The following is a 20,944-nucleotide window of genomic DNA, read 5'->3' as shown; positions in this document are numbered from 1 at the left end:
AACGGCTCAGACACAAGAGGCATGTGGCAGGGTCTACAGTCAATCACGGACTACAAGAAGAAACCCAGCCCAGTCACGGACCAGGATGTCTTGCTCCCAGGCAGACTAAATAGCTTATTTGCCCGCTTTGAGGACAATACAGTGCCACTGACACGGCCTGCAACGAAAACATGCGGTCTCTCCTTCACTGCAACCGAGGTGAGTAAGACATTTAAACGTGTTAACCCTCGCAAGGCTGCAGGCCCAGACGGCATCCCCAGCCGCGCCCTCAGAGCATGCGCAGACCAGCTGGCCGGTGTGTTTACGGACATATTGAATCAATCCCAATACCAGTCTGCTGTTCCCACATGCTTCAAGAGGGCCACCATTGTTCCTGTTCCCAAGAAAGCTAAGGTAACTGAGCTAAACGACTACCGCCCCGTAGCACTCACTTCCGTCATCATGAAGTGCTTTGAGAGACTAGTCAAGGACCATATCACCTCCACCCTACCTGACACCCTAGACCCCTCTCCAATTTGCTTACCGCCCAAATAGGTCCGCAGACGACGCAATCTCAACCACACTGAACACTGCCCTAACCCACCTGGACAAGAGGAATACCTATGTGAGAATGCTGTTCATCGACTACAGCTCGGCATTCAACACCATAGTACCCTCCAAGCTCGTCATCAAGCTCGAGACCCTGGGTCTCGACCCCGCCCTGTGCAACTGGGTACTGGACTTCCTGACGGGCCACCCCCAGGTGGTGAGGGTAGGCAACAACATCTCCTCCCCGCTGATCCTCAACACGGGGGCCCCACAAGGGTGCGTTCTGAGCCCTCTCCTGTACTCCCTGTTCACCCACGACTGCGTGGCCACGCACGCCTCCAACTCAATAATCAAGTTTGCGGATGACACAACAGTGGTAGGCTTGATTACCAACAACGACGAGACGGCCTACAGAGAGGATGTGAGGGCCCTCGGAGTGTGGTGTCAGGAAAATAACCTCACACTCAACGTCAACAAAACTAAGGAGATGATTGTGGACTTCAGGAAACAGCAGAGGGAACACCCCCCTATCCACATTGATGGAACAGTAGAGGAGAGGGTAGCAAGTTTTAAGTTCTTCGGCATACACATCACAGACAAACTGAATTGGTCCACTCACACTGACAGCGTCGTGAAGAAGGCGCAGCAGCGCCTCTTCAACCTCAGAAGGCTGAAGAAATTCGGCTTGTCACCAAAAGCACTCACAAACTTCTACAGATGCACAATCGAGAGCATCCTGGCGGGCTGTATCACCGCCTGGTACGGCAACTGCTCTGCCCTCAACCGTAAGGCTCTCCAGAGGGTAGTGAGGTCTGCACAACGCATCACCGGGGGCAAACTACCTGCCCTCCAGGACACCTACACCACCCGATGTTACAGGAAGGCCATAAAGATCATCAAGGACATCAACCACCCGAGCCACTGCCTGTTCACCCCGCTATCATCCAGAAGGCGAGGTCAGTACAGGTGCATCAAAGCTGGGACCGAGAGACTGAAAAACAGCTTCTATCTCAAGGCCATCAGACTGTTAAACAGCCACCACTAACATTGAGTGGCTGCTGCCAACACACTGTCATTGACACTGACCCAACTCCAGCCACTTTAATAATGGGAATTGATGGGAAATGATGTAAATATATCACTAGCCACTTTAAACAATGCTAATGTTACTTACCCTACATTATTAATCTCATATGCATACGTATATACTGTACTCTATATCATCGACTGCATCCTTATGTAATACATGTATCACTAGCCACTTTAACTATGCCACTTTGTTTACTTTTTCTACATACTCATCTCATATGTATATACTGTACTCGATACCATCTACTGTATGCTGCCCTGTACCATCACTCATTCATATATCCTTATGTACATATTCTTTATCCCCTTACACTGTGTATAAGACAGTAGTTTTGGAATTGTTAGTTAGATTACTTTATGGTTATCACGGCATTGTCTGAACTAGAAGCACAAGCATTTCGCTACACTCGCATTAACATCTGCTAACCATGTGTATGTGACAAATAAAATTGGATTTGATTTGATTTTGATTTCCCGCCAAAAGATACAGAGATTATACACTTATGAATAACCCATCCTTCAATAGATATACTGGATGAATGTATTGTCTGAAAGGCGTAGGCTAGGACATCTATATGAAACAAATGATCCCCTTACAAAAAAAGATTGCAGTTAGAGTGCAGTATAACTGCAGTCGGAGTGCAGTGTAACTGCAGTATGCTGCAAATACTGCATCCACAATAACACTGTGTTTTTTTTACCGCAGTAATTTTGTAGTGTAAGTGCAGTTAGAGTGTTGGAATAACACTGCAGTTATTATGCAATTACTGGGTCCAAAATACCACAGTAATTTACTGTACATTTACTGCGGTTTCAAAACTTTTTTTGAAAGGGTCTATTTGTATTGGCTGGAATTTTAATGGAATTGTTGGAGAGAGAGAGACAGTGCTCCCGTATGCACTGATTTAAAACAACTACAATACGGTACACTAAAAAACATATGGTGGCCCCCGAAAGCCAGACGGAGATGTGTAAATTAGATGCACATTCAGCCCTTATGTTACTGTAGCATAGGCAATGCTGGAGCAAATGTAGGGCCTACCTGTCACAAGAAAAAAAATGACCATGTTGAGATTAAACATGCGCTGTCTGTCCCCAGTGTTGATCATTGATCATGCAGATAGCAGAGTGAAGGGCATTGAGAAGAACATATTTAGATATCTCATATAATTTAACAGTTCCAATTCAGTTCCAAATCAGTGCATACATATAAATAATTTACAGTTTGCTTGCAGTTATTTATCCCGGGAATAGGGAGTGGTTTTGGGAGGGAAATCTCGGTATATCTCGGTAACCCGTTTCCCGGCATTCAACCTACATTTGGGGTAAGGCCCTGCAATAGATCATAGATAGACTATAGCATCCTGTTCAGGGAGTGTACTTGTACATCAAGCTGCCTCACACTATGCTCCGGGCTCACACAACCCAAGGCTACTTACTAACTGCTCTATGAAGAAAAGACTTAAAGGCTTAGCCCATTTCTATAATTTACTACCATGATGCTGAACTAAAGGTAGTGTACAGTATGCCATTATTAGATACAATTACTTTTGCCCTTCTGTTTACTCTTAGGAGTCTAGGCAAGGCTACTGTAAAGTACAACTGTTGATATAAAAGGGCTTCATAAATATATTTGATTGATTGATTGTAAAGTCCTCACCAGGTGTCTTTTCTGTGAACACCACCTTGGAATCAGAGGTGAAGTTCTGTCCTGTCAGTATCACCTGCTGTCCCCCTAGAACCGAGCAGCGCTCCACGTCCTGGCGCTCTACAGTGGGAAGCTCGTGGGCCGACCTCTGGGCTGTGGAACGACAGTAGAACGTCTTTAGGAGAACATTAGAACAACCATAGGAGAACATGAGTCACATTCTGAGGGCAACGTTTTGCACAAGCTGTGTGTAAAATAAGTGTCATTACCAGATTCAGCTGAGGTTTAGAACTTACGGAATGATTTGAACCACAATGCTCTTTTAGAGATGTTCAGGACCAGTTTATTACTGGCTACCCATTCCAAAACAGACTGCAACTCTTTGTTAAGAGTTTCAGTGACTTCATTAACTGTGGTTGCTGATGCGTATATGGTTGAATCATCAGCATACATGGACACACATGCTTTGTTTAATGCCTGTGGCAGGTCATTGGTAAAAATAGAAAAGAGTAGAGGGCCGAGAGAGCTGCCCTGTGGTAGACCACACTTTACATGTTTGACATTAGAGAAGCTTAGATTAAGGAAACCCTTTGAGTTCAATTAGATAGATAGCTCTGAATCCAAGATATGGCAGAGGTTGAAAAGTTTTTCAACAACAGGTTATAATCAATAATATCAAAGGCTGCAGTGAAATCTAACAGTACAGCTCCCGCAATCTTATTATTATCAATTTCCTTCAACCAATCATCAGTAATTTGTGTCAGTACATGTTGAGTGACCTTCTCTATAAGCATGCTGAAAATCTATTGTTAATTTGTTTACAGAGAAATAGCATAGTATTTGGTTGAACACAATTTTTTCCAAAAGTTTGCTAAGAGCTGGCAGCAAGCTTATAAGTATGCAGTTAGAACCAGTAAAGGCAGCTTTACCACTCTTGGGTAGCATAGACTTTCCTCTGGGCTCAGATTAAAGATATGACGGATAGGAGTGGCTATAGATTCAGCTGTCATCCTCAGTAGCTTTCCATCTAAGATGTCAATGTCAGGAGGTTTGTCATTATTGATCAATAACAATAATTCTTCCACCTCTCCCACACCAACTTTACAACAGTCAATCCTGCAATGCTTTTCAATGCTTTTCTTGCATTATTATTATTATATCCAGCATCTGGATGCACCTTATTAATCACATCAGACCAACAAATATTTGTAACGTCATCCACATAATAGTCACAGCTAAATATTTTGTATGATCTCCAATACACTATTTTAGGCCCAGCTTTTGGGACTTTGGCTTTCCTGGATATAGCCACTATACTGTGATCACTGCATCCAATGGGTACGGATACAGCTTAAGAACAAAGTTCTACAGTATTAGTAAAAATGTGATTGATACATGTAGATGATCTTGTTCATGTAGTGTTTGTAAACACCCTGGTAGGTTGATGGGGGAGGTGTTGCTTAATTGATTAATGACCTGAACCAGATAACAGGCACTGGTTGCAAAAATAAGCTTCCTCTTGAGCAGACAGCTTGATGAAAATCAGTCAATATTCAGGTCCCCAAGAAAGTAGACCTCTCTGTTTACATCACATACACTAATAAGCATTTCACACATATTATTTAGATACTGACTGTTAGCACTTGGTGGCCTATACCAACACCCCAAAAGAAAAGGCATTAGATGTGCCAAGTGAACCTGCAGCCACAACACTTCAATAACACTAGACATGAGATTTTCTCCAAGCATTACAGGGATATGGCTCTGAATATAAATACTGTATATATACAGCAACACCTCCCCCTAAGCATTTCTGTGTCTTCTATAGATGGTATATTGTTATATTGCTACTGCTGTATTATCAAATTAATTATCTAAGTCTCAGAAATGGCTAATATAGCAAGTTATTGGTTTCATGAACCTTATTTCTAAGGCTACATATATTAATATGGGCTCTTTTCAGCCATTTCCTGTGTAGCTTATCAGAGATTTGGAAAATAGCAAACAAAGCAAGAGAAAAAATATATACATTGAGCAGTCCATTAATCAATTGGTATGTGTGTGCTGGCTTCTGTCTGGCCACTCTACCATAAAGGCCTGATTGGTGGAGTGCTGCAGAGATGGTTGTCCTTTTGGAAGGTTCTCCCATCTCCACAGAGGATCTCTGGAGCTCTGTCAGAGTGACCATTGTGTCCTTGGTCAGGGAGCTCTAGGAAGAGTTTTGGTGGTTCCAAACTTCTTCCTTTTAAGAATAATGGAGGCGACTGTAGACCTTCAAGAAAGTTTTTGGTAGCCTTCCCCAGATCTGTGCATTGACACAACCCTCTCTCTGAGCTTTCCGGATATTTCCTTCGACCTCATGGCTTGGTTTTTGCTCTGACATGCACTGTCAACTGTGGGACCTTATATACTGTAGACAGGTGTGTGCATTTCCAAAATCATGTCCAATCAATTGAATTTACCACAGGTGGACTGCAAGAAAGTTGTGGGATGATCAAAGGAAACAGGATGTGCCTGAGCCCAGTTCCGAGGCTCACAGCAAAGGGTCTAAATACTTATGTAAATAAGGAATGTCTGTTTAAAAATTTTAATGAATGTGCAAAAAAATCTGAAAACCAGTTTTCACTTTGTGATTATGGATTATTGTGATGTCACTATGGGGTATTGTGTGTAAATTGATGAGGAAAAAATTATTGGATCAATTTTAGAATTCGGTTATAACATAACAAAATGTGGAAAAGGGGAAGGGAACTGAATACTTTCCGAAAAAGGGATGGGGTCTGAATACCTTCCGAATGCACTGTATCTGTATAATCACATAGTGTTGCCCTATTATGTGGTCTGAACGTAGTGAAAAGTGGATCTTTTATTTAGGAAAATTAGAAACCAGAAGTTGTGCCGCTTGAGCAGTCAGCATATATATATTATAAATATTAATATTTATATATAAACTCAATACATTAATGACTTAAATTCAAAGATAACCTACCTACAGCACTAGACTACGCTTCACTTGCGTCCTCCTTGTGGCATTGAGAGATAATCATGGTAATGCCTTCACTGATTGCACATAAAGGAAGATAGTTCCCACATGCTTGCTTTGATATCCAACTGATCTTGTGTCCTTTCTGTCATCCTGTGAACCCCGTTCATTGCTGCTCGCAGCTATATTTATTATTATTATTTGTAGTAGTAATAGAATTTTAGGTTTCAGGAACAAAAGTTCACTTACAACACTCAATGGGAAGGGAGGCCACTTGAAGAGAGACATACTGTCCTCCTGGTTGAGGAATATGGACACGAAAGACAAGGCGCACACAGGTGTTTTTGCGTCCCATGTCTGTCTCGCCTGTCCTGAGCTCGATGTCAGCATTTCTCAGCTTTAGTATCCCAGCACAGTCAATCCTTTACAAGGGAAGTAAAACAATGTTTTATTCATTATTTTATACCCTAGCTCTGAAAACATATGTGTGCGCATGTATATGTATGTTTGTGTGTGTGTGTGTGTGTGTGTGTGTGTGCGTGCGTGCTTGTGTGTGTACTGTCTCTAACTTGACTGCTCTCCTTACACTGCTCTCATGTTGTTCTTGGGCTCCAGAGCGATCTCCAGCACCTTGGTGCCATGGACCTTTCCCTCTTGGCTTGGTGTGGTGACCGTTTTCCCAGTGATGCGGTGCACCTGGTAAAAGGCATGGGGTTTGAGGACCCTCTCGTCAGCCGTTCCGATGAACACCAGCAGACCCAGTGGAGCAGTGCCTCTGTACCCATGAAGCTGTCGAGAGATACAACCAAACAAACCGTTTTACCTTTAAGGGGACGTTACACTCCAAAAACCAACGTTTTCAGACCTGAATAGTGGTCTTGTGTTGAGATATGTCCACATCCCAAGACATCTATTGTGTAGAATCACCTATGTGCCAAAACTCCAAATAAATGGAAAAGATAAACACCATGTAATATACACATCTTATTGGCTGCTTATCTTTTCCATTCATTTGTGGTTGAGGCAGAGCTGACTCTACGCAATCAATGACATTGGATGTGGGGTCTAAAAACAACTGACACACGTCGATCTTGGAGTGTATCCATTTAACATTTTTTGATACTGTTGAATTCAACACTGTGTCCTCTGTACTGCAGAGCTACACTAATCTTACAGCTTTTAAACATGACAGTAAATAATCATATCTCTAACTAAAAGTGTTACTTTTGAACTGTGCACCTCCTTCTAATATGTAATCCAAGGGACCATAATTCATTCTACACTCTTAGAACAAGAAGGTGCTATCTAGAACCTTAAAGGGTTCTTCGGCTGTCCCCATAGGAAAACCCTTTTTCTTGGAACCCTTTTTTCTAAATGTACTCAAAATATTAACTGATAAAACTGTTGAACGTCCATAATTACTTTGAGAACATCAAGGGTTAACTACCTTCAACAATATCACAGTTGAATTCTGTTACATAATGTAGGAAAATGACTTCATAGGTTACGAAAGGCCAACTCCCGACATAATTATTTGCATATGTAGCGTGTGGCTAATGGTTAGCAGAAGGATAGCATCACTATTGTTGCCCTGGACCCAGAAATGGCTTTCACATCCTGAGATGAGAAGACAGCTCACTGCGTTAGTAACTATACATTAAAACCAGTATGGCTTAGTCAATATGTCCCTGAACTTTATACTTCATATGGGTGGATCTTCCATCATTTAAAATACACTGGAAAGTTAACCTCCATCCCAGGCTTAATTGGTAAAGAGCCGGGAGCGTTTGGTACCCTGGTCCGCTCTATGTAGCGTGTGTGAAACACAAAGGAACCCTGGAACCCTGCGTCAGTAGCAGTTCCAGGATTCAGGACTGGCGTGTCAGGTATTGGGTTAATCGCGTGGAACTGTTTTCACCCTTGTAAACAAGCTAGCTTGCTAATGTCATGTTGAATTTGCGTCTCGCAAATCATACCCTGAATCGGTTATTATCAGGTCATGTGAAACCAAAATGTAATTCTCACAAATGCTCCAGGAAACTAAACCAGCGTACCGATTTTCATATGAAAACGTCCTATGGTGGTTTAACTGTGCTGGTTTTGTGGTTGAATGGGTTTAGTCATAATAATGCAGCCTGATACATTTGTTCATTTACATATTGTTGCTGGGCACCTGAGACAGACATGGTGATGTAATGACAAGGAAATACCACCACAGACACATTCATACACACAGGAGTAAAAGCTGTACTGTACACTGAGTATACCAAATTTGGGTCAGCAACAAGGTCAAGGTGTCGAAAGCATTCCACTTGTCAACACCCATACATACATGCATACATACATACATAGATACGCACGCACGCACGCACGCACGCACGCACGCACGCACGCACGCACGCACGCACGCACGCACGCACGCACGCACGCACACACACACACACACACACACACACACACACACACACACACACACACACACACACACACACACACACACACACACACACACACATACATACATACATACATACATACATACATACATACATACATACATACATACATACATACATACATACATACATACATACATACAAAGGTTAAACAAACACACACTCCCCCATCCCACACCCAGTACCTGAACCACAGTGTGACCTCCACTGGCCGCTTTGACTGCTCCCCTGCTGCCCTCTGTCTCGTAGTGGGCCCGGTGGTGCTGTTTAGGCTGCTGCTCCAAACAGAGCTCATACTGGTCGGAGTGACTGGGCAAGTGCCACTCTAGAGGGGGCATAGATGGCACAGGGATGCCACTGATGAGCGAGAGAGAGCGGGAGAGAGGGAGAGAGAGATAGAGAGAGATGAGTAAGACATAGAGAGAAAGGGTGTGGGAGAGAGAGAGAGAGGGAGAGAGGGAGAGAGAGATAGAGAGAGATGAGTAAGACATAGAGAGAAAGGGTATGGGAGAGAGAGAGAGAGGGAGAGAGGGAGAGAGAGATAGAGAGAGATGAGTAAGACATAGAGAGAAAGGGTGTGGGAGAGAGAGAGAGGGAGAGAGGGAGAGAGAGATAGAGAGAGATGAGTAAGACATAGAGAGAAAGGGTGTGGGAGAGAGAGAGAGAGGGAGAGAGGGAGAGAGAGATAGAGAGAGATGAGTAAGACATAGAGAGAAAGGGTGTGGGAGAGAAAGAGAGAGGGAGAGAGGGAGAGAGAGATAGAGAGAGGGAGAGAGGGAGAGAGAGATAGAGAGAGATGAGTAAGACATAGAGAGAAAGGGTGTGGGAGAGAGAGAGAGAGGGAGAGAGAGATAGAGAGAGATGAGTAAGACATAGAGAGAAAGGGTGTGGGAGAGAGAGAGAGAGAGGGAGAGAGGGAGAGAGAGATAGAGAGAGATGAGTAAGACATAGAGAGAAAGGGTGTGGGAGAGAGAGAGAGAGAGGGAGAGAGGGAGAGAGAGATAGAGAGAGATGAGTAAGACATAGAGAGAAAGGGTGTGGGAGAGAAAGAGAGAGAGGGAGAGAGAGATAGAGAGAGATGAGTAAGACATAGAGAGAAAGGGTGTGGGAGAGAGAGAGAGAGAGGGAGAGAGGGAGAGAGAGATAGAGAGAGATGAGTAAGACATAGAGAGAAAGGGAGAGAGAGATGAGTAAGACATAGAGAGAAAGGTTGTGGGAGAGAAAGAGAGGGTTTAACATTTCCTGCCATAACACACAAAATACACATCAGTACATTACATCACAATTTCAAATGAAATTCCTCTAAGGTTTTCTTAATACTACTTCTTTACCTGCCATTACAGATTCATGTGACTGTCATTACTTATTTACCTGTCATTACAGATTCATGTGACTGTCATTACTTCTTTACCTGTCATTACAAATTCATGTGACTGTCATTACTTCTTTACCTGTCATTACAGATTCATGTGACTGTCATTACTTCTTTACCCGTCATTACAGATTCATGTGACTGTCATTACTTCTTTACCTGTCATTACAGATTCATGTGACTGTCATTACTTCTTTACCTGTCATTACAGATTCATGTGACTGTCATTACTTTTCATTCTTATGAGGGATCATCATTATCATAGCACATTGCACACTATACCTGAAGGCTCCATGGGCTAGTGAAGCCGGCCAGAAAGATGTAGGGAGGATGTAGAAGGTCTCAGCCCCAGCTCTGCCTCTCCGCCCATGCTCCCCCTGGCTCTCTCCATACGTATAGCACTCAACACTGGGCCGCACCATCTTGGAGGGGACCGCCCTGGACATGCTGGAGCTGAGGCTGGAGCTGAGGCTGGAGCTGAGGCTGGAGTTGAGGCTGGAGTTGAGGCTGCTCAACACCTCTTCAACGCTGGGCATCTGCTGAGGGGCATTGCCCTGTGGGTCAGCTTGGGCCAAGGGTCGTTCTTGGGGGTGGTGAGGCGAGGGGCTGGGGCTGGGGCTGGGGCTTGGGCTCCGGGAGCGCTGCTGCTGGCTGGTGGTCCCCAGATTGGGGCCGCTGTACTGGTCGTAGGTGCGTTTTCCCTGAGGAGAGGCGGAGCGAGAGCGGGGGTAATCGTGGGAATGTGGCGAGGAAGACCGCTGACTCTGCGGTACCAGGAAAGTCTCCTCTGTGATGCTGGTTCGCGGGGAGGTCCCAGGGGAGGAGTGGGCCGAGGACGTATGGATGCCCTGGAGGCCTGGGAGGAGGTCCAAGGCGGTCAAGCCAACCATGCCCCCACCACCACTGGGAGATACACAAGGCGAGACCCAGGGCGAATAGGCCTCAGACAACCAACCCGTGGAGGAGTTGCTGCTGGCAGGGCTCTGGGGCTCTCGGTAGGCCGTGTTCTCATAGCCAGGCACAGTCAGGGCCGTGGTTCTGGGGCTGGCGTCCAGGGGATGAGTCTGGTGAGGGTCCCCTGATGGGGTGATCTCAATCCTGGGGCTGGGAGAGGGAGCACCCCTTGGCCTGGAGGGGAGATCCAGTGAGTTAAACCCAGGCCCAGACAGGCTGTCAGGGACAAGCCCATGGTGGTAAGAGGACTGGCTGGAGGTTGTAGGGGCGTTACTGGAGCTTCCGTCACAAGGGTAGATCACCACAGATGAGGGGTTGTGATCTCCGCGAGGGGGAACCCCTGAGTTGTCTGCTAAGAATATGGCAGGATGAAGGGAGTACTCATTTAGGCATTATGTATTGCAACATTTCAGGATCAGAATGGTGATTTCTTCTAAACTCACACCTGCCATTTCAGTGACTATATAATTTGTTCTTAGAGATTTTGTTACCAAGTAGTTTTTAATGAACATCAGGCAATTACCAGCAATAATAGGAAACTTGGTCTTAAAACAGCAGGCATGTGAAATAGACATAGAGTTACACTGGGTCGAGGGTTTTACAACATAAGCGTTTGACAGCTGAGTGGGCTGTTCCTCTATTATTGGATAGTCCATAATTCAACAGGGGTTAAAAATGGCTAAGGGACACATCAACATTTACTGGTGGAGGGGCTGGTCCAACTCAAGGTATCATAAACAAAATGCACCCCCCATCCCAAAGTCCAAAATATTGTCACATGACCCTCCCCTTGTACTTTAAAATACATTGAACACCCTCACCCCTCATAGAATTAACTCAAAGAATTAACCACAAATAACGGTAACTGTAGTGACCCTGTGTTTATAAATGTGGATATCGACTTAACTACTTCAGTATGCTTTTGTGGCACAGTCGATGCGACATAGGCCTACGGGCCAAAGGTTGAGGCTTTCCCGACCACCACAGACGAGCTCACTCTCACTGCCTGTTTCGTTACACTAAAATCAGAACCGGCTGCAGACAATGATCAGCTAGTGTCTGTATCAGACTTTCAACATTTTGATGCCATATTTATAATTTTATTAAATATATGCTACACATTTTCCACCAACAGGTTTCTGTTCCAATGCAACATACAACCAATAAACAAAACATACCAACTTCAATATCATGGTTTTCATTTTCAACACCACAATAATAGACTACTGTATGTCAATACCTCCCTACCTTGTAGGCTGACCCAGTAACACAGGCCTAGCTCGTCAATCTCTCCCTACCTTGTATGCTGACCCAGTAACACAGGCATAGCTTGAGACAATCCCTCCCTGCCTTGTATGCTGACCCAGTAACACAGGCTTAGCTTGACAATCTCTCCCTACCTTGTATGCTGACCAAGTAACACAGGCGTAGCTTGACAATCCCTCCCTGCCTTGTATGCTGACCCAGTAACACAGGCTTAGCTTGACAATCCCTCCCTGCCTTGTATGCTGACCCAGTAACACAGGCTTAGCTCGTCAATCTCTCCCTGCCTTGTATGCTGACCCAGTAACACAGGCTTAGCTCGTCAATCTCTCCCTGCCTTGTATGCTGACCCAGTAACACAGGCTTAGTTTGACAATCTCCGAATGTTATTAAACTTTTTGGTGTTTTGTAACAGATGTCTAATTCAATTCCTCAATTAGCCGCTGCACAGTTTGGATTGATCGATTAATTGATTTTATTTGTCTGTTAAAAAAAAATAATATATATATATATACACATATATATACACAAATATGTTGTCAAGTGACCGGGATTCCACAATAAAGTCGGGGACTTATTTCCATTGTGGTCACTATTTTTTTTAAACATAAATACATATACAATTCCATGGATACAGACACATTACAGAGATACAGACACAATACAGACACATTACAGAGATACAGACACATTACATAGATACAGACACATTACATAGATACAGACACATTACAGAGATACAGACACAATACAGACACATTACAGAGATACAGACACATTACATAGATACAGACACATTACAGAGATACAGACACATTACATAGATACAGACACATTACAGACACATTACATAGATACAGACACATTACAGAGATACAGACACATTACAGAGATACAGACACATTACATAGATACAGACACATTACAGAGATACAGACACATTACATAGATACAGACACATTACATAGATACAGACACATTACATAGATACAGACACATTACAGAGATACAGACACATTACATAGATACAGACACATTACAGAGATACAGACACATTACATAGATACAGACACATTACATAGATACAGACACATTACATAGATACAGACACATTACATAGATACAGACACACTACATAGATACAGACACATTACAGAGATACAGACACATTACATAGATACAGACACACTACATAGATACAGACACATTACAGAGATACAGACACATTACAGAGATACAGACACATTACATAGATACAGACACATTACAGACACATTACAGAGATACAGACACATTACATAGATACAGACACATTACAGACACATTACAGAGATACAGACACATTACAGAGATACAGACACACTACATAGATACAGACACATTACAGAGATACAGACACATTACATAGATACAGACACACTACATAGATACAGACACATTACAGAGATACAGACACATTACAGAGATACAGACACATTACAGACACATTACAGAGATACAGACACATTACATAGATACAGACACATTACAGACACATTACATAGATACAGACACATTGCAGAGATACAGACACATTACAGAGATACAGACACATTACAGAGATACAGACACATTACATAGATACAGACACATTACAGACACATTACATAGATACAGACACATTACATAGATACAGACACATTACACAGACACAGACACATTACAGACACATTACATAGATACAGACACATTACACAGATACAGACACATTACATAGATACAGACACATTACAGACACATTACATAGATACAGACACATTACAGAGATACAGACACATTACATAGATACAGACACATTACATAGATACAGACACATAACAGAGATACAGACACATTACATAGATACAGACACATTACAGACACATTGCAGAGATACAGACACATTACAGAGATAGAGACACATTACAGAGATACAGACACATTACATAGATACAGACACATTACAGACACATTACATAGATACAGACACATTACAGAGACATTACAGACACATAACAGAGATACAGACACATTACAGAGATACAGACACATTACATAGATAGAGACACATTACAGAGATACAGACACATTACAGAGATACAGACACATTACATAGATACAGACACATTACAGAGATACAGACACATTACATAGATACAGACACATTACATAGATACAGACACATTACATAGATACAGACACATTACATAGATACAGACACATTACAGGGATACAGACACATTACATAGATACAGACACATTACAGAGATACAGACACATTACATAGATACAGACACATTACATAGATACAGACATTACATAGATACAGACACATTACATAGATACAGACACATTACATAGATACAGACACATTACAGGGATACAGACACATTACATAGATACAGACACATTACAGGGATACAGACACATTACAGACACATTACAGGGACACAGACACATTACAGGGATACAGACACATTACAGGGATACAGAGACATTACATAGATACAGACACATTACATAGATACAGACACATTACAGGGATACAGAGACATTACATAGATACAGACACATTACATAGATACAGACACATTACAGAGATACAGACACATTACATAGATACAGACACATTACATAGGTACAGACACATTACAGACACATTACAGAGATACAGACACATTACAGACACATTACATAGATACAGACACATTACATAGATACAGACACATTACAGGGATACAGACACATTACAGAGATACAGACACATTACATAGATACAGACACATTACAGAGATACCGACACATTACAGAGATACAGACACATTACAGAGATACAGACACATTACAGAGATACAGACACATTACAGACACATTACATAGATACAGACACATTACATAGATAGAGACACATTACATAGATACAGACACATTACAGAGATACAGACACATTACAGAGATACAGACACATTACATAGATACAGACACATTACATCGATACAGACACATTACATAGATACAGACACATTACAAAGATACAGACACATTACATAGATACAGACACATTACAGACACATTACATAGATACAGACACATTACAGAGATACAGACACATTACATAGATACAGACACATTACATAGATACAGACACATTACAGAGATACAGACACATTACATAGATACAGACACATTACAGACACATTGCAGAGATACAGACACATTACAGAGATAGAGACACATTACAGAGATACAGACACATTACACAGATACAGACACATTACATAGATACAGACACATTACAGACACATTACATAGATACAGACACATTACAGAGATACAGACACATTACATAGATACAGACACATTACATAGATACAGACACATTACAGAGATACAGACACATTACATAGATACAGACACATTACAGACACATTGCAGAGATACAGACACATTACAGAGATACAGACACATTACATAGATACAGACACATTACATCGATATAGACACATTACATAGATACAGACACATTACAAAGATACAGACACATTACATAGATACAGACACATTACAGACACATTACATAGATACAGACACATTACATAGATACAGACACATTACAGGGATACAGACACATTACAGAGATACAGACACATTACATAGATACAGACACATTACAGAGATACCGACACATTACAGAGATACAGACACATTACAGAGATACAGACACATTACAGAGATACAGACACATTACAGACACATTACATAGATACAGACACATTACATAGATAGAGACACATTACATAGATACAGACACATTACAGAGATACAGACACATTACAGAGATACAGACACATTACATAGATACAGACACATTACATCGATACAGACACATTACATAGATACAGACACATTACAAAGATACAGACACATTACATAGATACAGACACATTACAGACACATTACATAGATACAGACACATTACAGAGATACAGACACATTACATAGATACAGACACATTACATAGATACAGACACATTACAGAGATACAGACACATTACATAGATACAGACACATTACAGACACATTACATAGATACAGACACATTACAGAGATACAGACACATTACATAGATACAGACACATTACATAGATACAGACACATTACAGAGATACAGACACATTACATAGATACAGACACATTACAGACACATTGCAGAGATACAGACACATTACAGAGATACAGACACATTACATAGATACAGACACATTACATCGATATAGACACATTACATAGATACAGACACATTACAAAGATACAGACACATTACATAGATACAGACACATTACAGACACATTACATAGATACAGACACATTACAGAGATACAGACACATTACATAGATACAGACACATTACATAGATACAGACACATTACAGAGATACAGACACATTACATAGATACAGACACATTACAGACACATTGCAGAGATACAGACACATTACAGAGATAGAGACACATTACAGAGATACAGACACATTACACAGATACAGACACATTACATAGATACAGACACATTACAGACACATTACATAGATACAGACACATTACAGAGATACAGACACATTACATAGATACAGACACATTACATAGATACAGACACATTACAGAGATACAGACACATTACATAGATACAGACACATTACAGACACATTGCAGAGATACAGACACATTACAGAGATAGAGACACATTACAGAGATACAGACACATTACATAGATACAGACACATTACAGACACATTACATAGATACAGACACATTACAGAGACATTACAGACACATAACAGAGATACAGACACATTACAGAGATACAGACACATTACATAGATAGAGACACATTACAGAGATACAGACACATTACAGAGATACAGACACATTACATAGATACAGACACATTACATAGATACAGACACATTACAGAGATACAGACACATTACATAGATACAGACACATTACATAGATACAGACACATTACATAGATACAGACACATTACATAGATACAGACACATTACATAGATACAGACACATTACAGGGATACAGACACATTACATAGATACAGACACATTACAGAGATACAGACACATTACATAGATACAGACACATTACATAGATACAGACACATTACATAGATACAGACACATTACATAGATACAGACACATTACAGGGATACAGACACATTACATAGATACAGACACATTACAGGGATACAGACACATTACAGACACATTACAGGGATACAGACACATTACAGGGATACAGACACATTACAGGGATACAGAGACATTACATAGATACAGACACATTACATAGATACAGACACATTACAGGGATACAGAGACATTACATAGATACAGACACATTACATAGATACAGACACATTACAGAGATACAGACACATTACATAGATACAGACACATTACATAGATACAGACACATTACAGACACATTACAGAGATACAGACACATTACAGACACATTACATAGATACAGACACATTACATAGATACAGACACATTACAGGGATACAGACACATTACAGAGATACAGACACATTACATAGATACAGACACATTACAGAGATACCGACACATTACAGAGATACAGACACATTACAGAGATACAGACACATTACAGAGATACAGACACATTACAGACACATTACATAGATACAGACACATTACATAGATAGAGACACATTACATAGATACAGACACATTACAGAGATACAGACACATTACAGAGATACAGACACATTACATAGATACAGACACATTACAGACACATTGCAGAGATACAGACACATTACAGAGATAGAGACACATTACAGAGATACAGACACATTACACAGATACAGACACATTACATAGATACAGACACATTACAGACACATTACATAGATACAGACACATTACAGAGATACAGACACATTACATAGATACAGACACATTACATAGATACAGACACATTACAGAGATACAGACACATTACATAGATACAGACACATTACAGACACATTGCAGAGATACAGACACATTACAGAGATACAGACACATTACATAGATACAGACACATTACATCGATACAGACACATTACATAGATACAGACACATTACAAAGATACAGACACATTACATAGATACAGACACATTACAGACACATTACATAGATACAGACACATTACAGAGATACAGACACATTACATAGATACAGACACATTACATAGATACAGACACATTACAGAGATACAGACACATTACATAGATACAGACACATTACAGACACATTGCAGAGATACAGACACATTACAGAGATAGAGACACATTACAGAGATACAGACACATTACACAGATACAGACACATTACATAGATACAGACACATTACAGACACATTACATAGATACAGACACATTACAGAGATACAGACACATTACATAGATACAGACACATTACATAGATACAGACACATTACAGAGATACAGACACATTACATAGATACAGACACATTACAGACACATTGCAGAGATACAGACACATTACAGAGATAGAGACACATTACAGAGATACAGACACATTACATAGATACAGACACATTACAGACACATTACATAGATACAGACACATTACAGAGACATTACAGACACATAACAGAGATACAGACACATTACAGAGATACAGACACATTACATAGATAGAGACACATTACAGAGATACAGACACATTACAGAGATACAGACACATTACATAGATACAGACACATTACATAGATACAGACACATTACAGAGATACAGACACATTACATAGATACAGACACATTACATAGATACAGACACATTACATAGATACAGACACATTACATAGATACAGACACATTACATAGATACAGACACATTACAGGGATACAGACACATTACATAGATACAGACACATTACAGAGATACAGACACATTACATAGATACAGACACATTACATAGATACAGACACATTACATAGATACAGACACATTACATAGATACAGACACATTACAGGGATACAGACACATTACATAGATACAGACACATTACAGGGATACAGACACATTATACAGACACATTACAGGGATACAGACACATTACAGGGATACAGAGACATTACATAGATACAGACACATTACATAGATACAGACACATTACAGGGATACAGAGACATTACATAGATACAGACACATTACATAGATACAGACACATTACAGAGATACAGACACATTACATAGATACAGACACATTACATAGATACAGACACATTACAGACACATTACAGAGATACAGACACATTACAGACACATTACATAGATACAGACACATTACATAGATACAGACACATTACAGGGATACAGACACATTACAGAGATACAGACACATTACATAGATACAGACACATTACAGAGATACCGACACATTACAGAGATACAGACACATTACAGAGATACAGACACATTACAGAGATACAGACACATTACAGACACATTACATAGATACAGACACATTACATAGATAGAGACACATTACATAGATACAGACACATTACAGAGATACAGACACATTACAGAGATACAGACACATTACATAGATACAGACACATTACATAGATACAGACACATTACATAGATACAGACACATTACAAAGATACAGACACATTACATAGATACAGACACATTACAAAGATACAGACACATTACATAGATACAGACACATTACAGAGATACAGACACATTACATAGATACAGACACACTACATAGATACAGACACATTACATAGATACAGACACATTACATAGATACAGACACATTACAAAGATACAGACACATTACATAGATACAGACACATTACAGAGATACAGACACATTACATAGATACAGACACACTACATAGATACAGACACATTACAGAGATACAGACACATTACATAGATACAGACACACTACATAGATACAGACACATTACAGAGATACAGACACATTACAGAGATACAGACACATTACATAGATACAGACACATTACAGACACATTACAGAGATACAGACACATTACATAGATTGTTTTAGTTCACAATGGAGCCCCTAGATCCACTCTGCATACCCCTGTTACCTCCTTTGTCCCACCCCCCACACATGCGGTGACCTCACCCATTACAACCAGCATGTCCAGAGATACAACCTCTCTCATCATCACCCAGTGCCTGGGCTTACCTCCGCTGTACCCGCACCCCACCATACCCCTGTCTGCGCATTATGCCCTGAATATATTCTACCATGCCCAGAAACCTGCTCCTCTTATCCTCTGCCCCCAACGCTCTAGGCGACCAGTTTTGATAGCCTTTAGCCGCACCCTCATACTACTCCTTCTCTGTTCCGCGGGTGATGTGGAGGTAAACCCAGGCCCTGCATGTCCCCAGGTACCCTCATTTGTTGACTTCTGTGATCGAAAAAGTCTTGGTTTTATGCATGTCAACATCAGAAGCCTCCTCCCTAAGTTTGTTTTACTCACTGCTTTAGCACACTCTGCTAACCCTGATGTCCTTGCCGTGTCTGAATCCT

At 41.0% G+C, this 20,944-nt stretch overlaps 1 protein-coding gene across 5 annotated transcripts in view; it reads right to left on the bottom strand.

Moving 5' to 3' along the window:
• The window catches only part of LOC118399721 (nuclear factor of activated T-cells, cytoplasmic 2-like), a 44,671-nt gene that overhangs the window by 17,507 nt on the left and 6,220 nt on the right, over positions 1 to 20,944 (bottom strand). For 4 of the 5 annotated variants that reach the window (XM_052474038.1, XM_052474039.1, XM_052474035.1 and 1 more), the window contains exons 2-6: positions 10,359 to 11,382; positions 8,890 to 9,061; positions 6,835 to 7,037; positions 6,498 to 6,670; positions 3,278 to 3,418 (exon numbers count right to left, since the gene is read on the bottom strand). In XM_052474038.1, coding sequence (XP_052329998.1) covers positions 3,278 to 3,418; positions 6,498 to 6,670; positions 6,835 to 7,037; positions 8,890 to 9,061; positions 10,359 to 11,382 — 1,713 coding nt within the window. The remainder of the gene's footprint in view (positions 1 to 3,277; positions 3,419 to 6,497; positions 6,671 to 6,834; positions 7,038 to 8,889; positions 9,062 to 10,358; positions 11,383 to 20,944) is intronic. The other variant, XM_052474036.1, reaches the window with a different exon arrangement.

Source organism: Oncorhynchus keta, chromosome 21 (assembly GCF_023373465.1).
Source record: "Oncorhynchus keta strain PuntledgeMale-10-30-2019 chromosome 21, Oket_V2, whole genome shotgun sequence".
Taxonomy (NCBI): Eukaryota; Metazoa; Chordata; class Actinopteri; order Salmoniformes; family Salmonidae; genus Oncorhynchus; species Oncorhynchus keta.
Note: the sequence above shows the minus strand (reverse complement) of the source record. Positions and strands in the feature narration are given on the sequence as shown.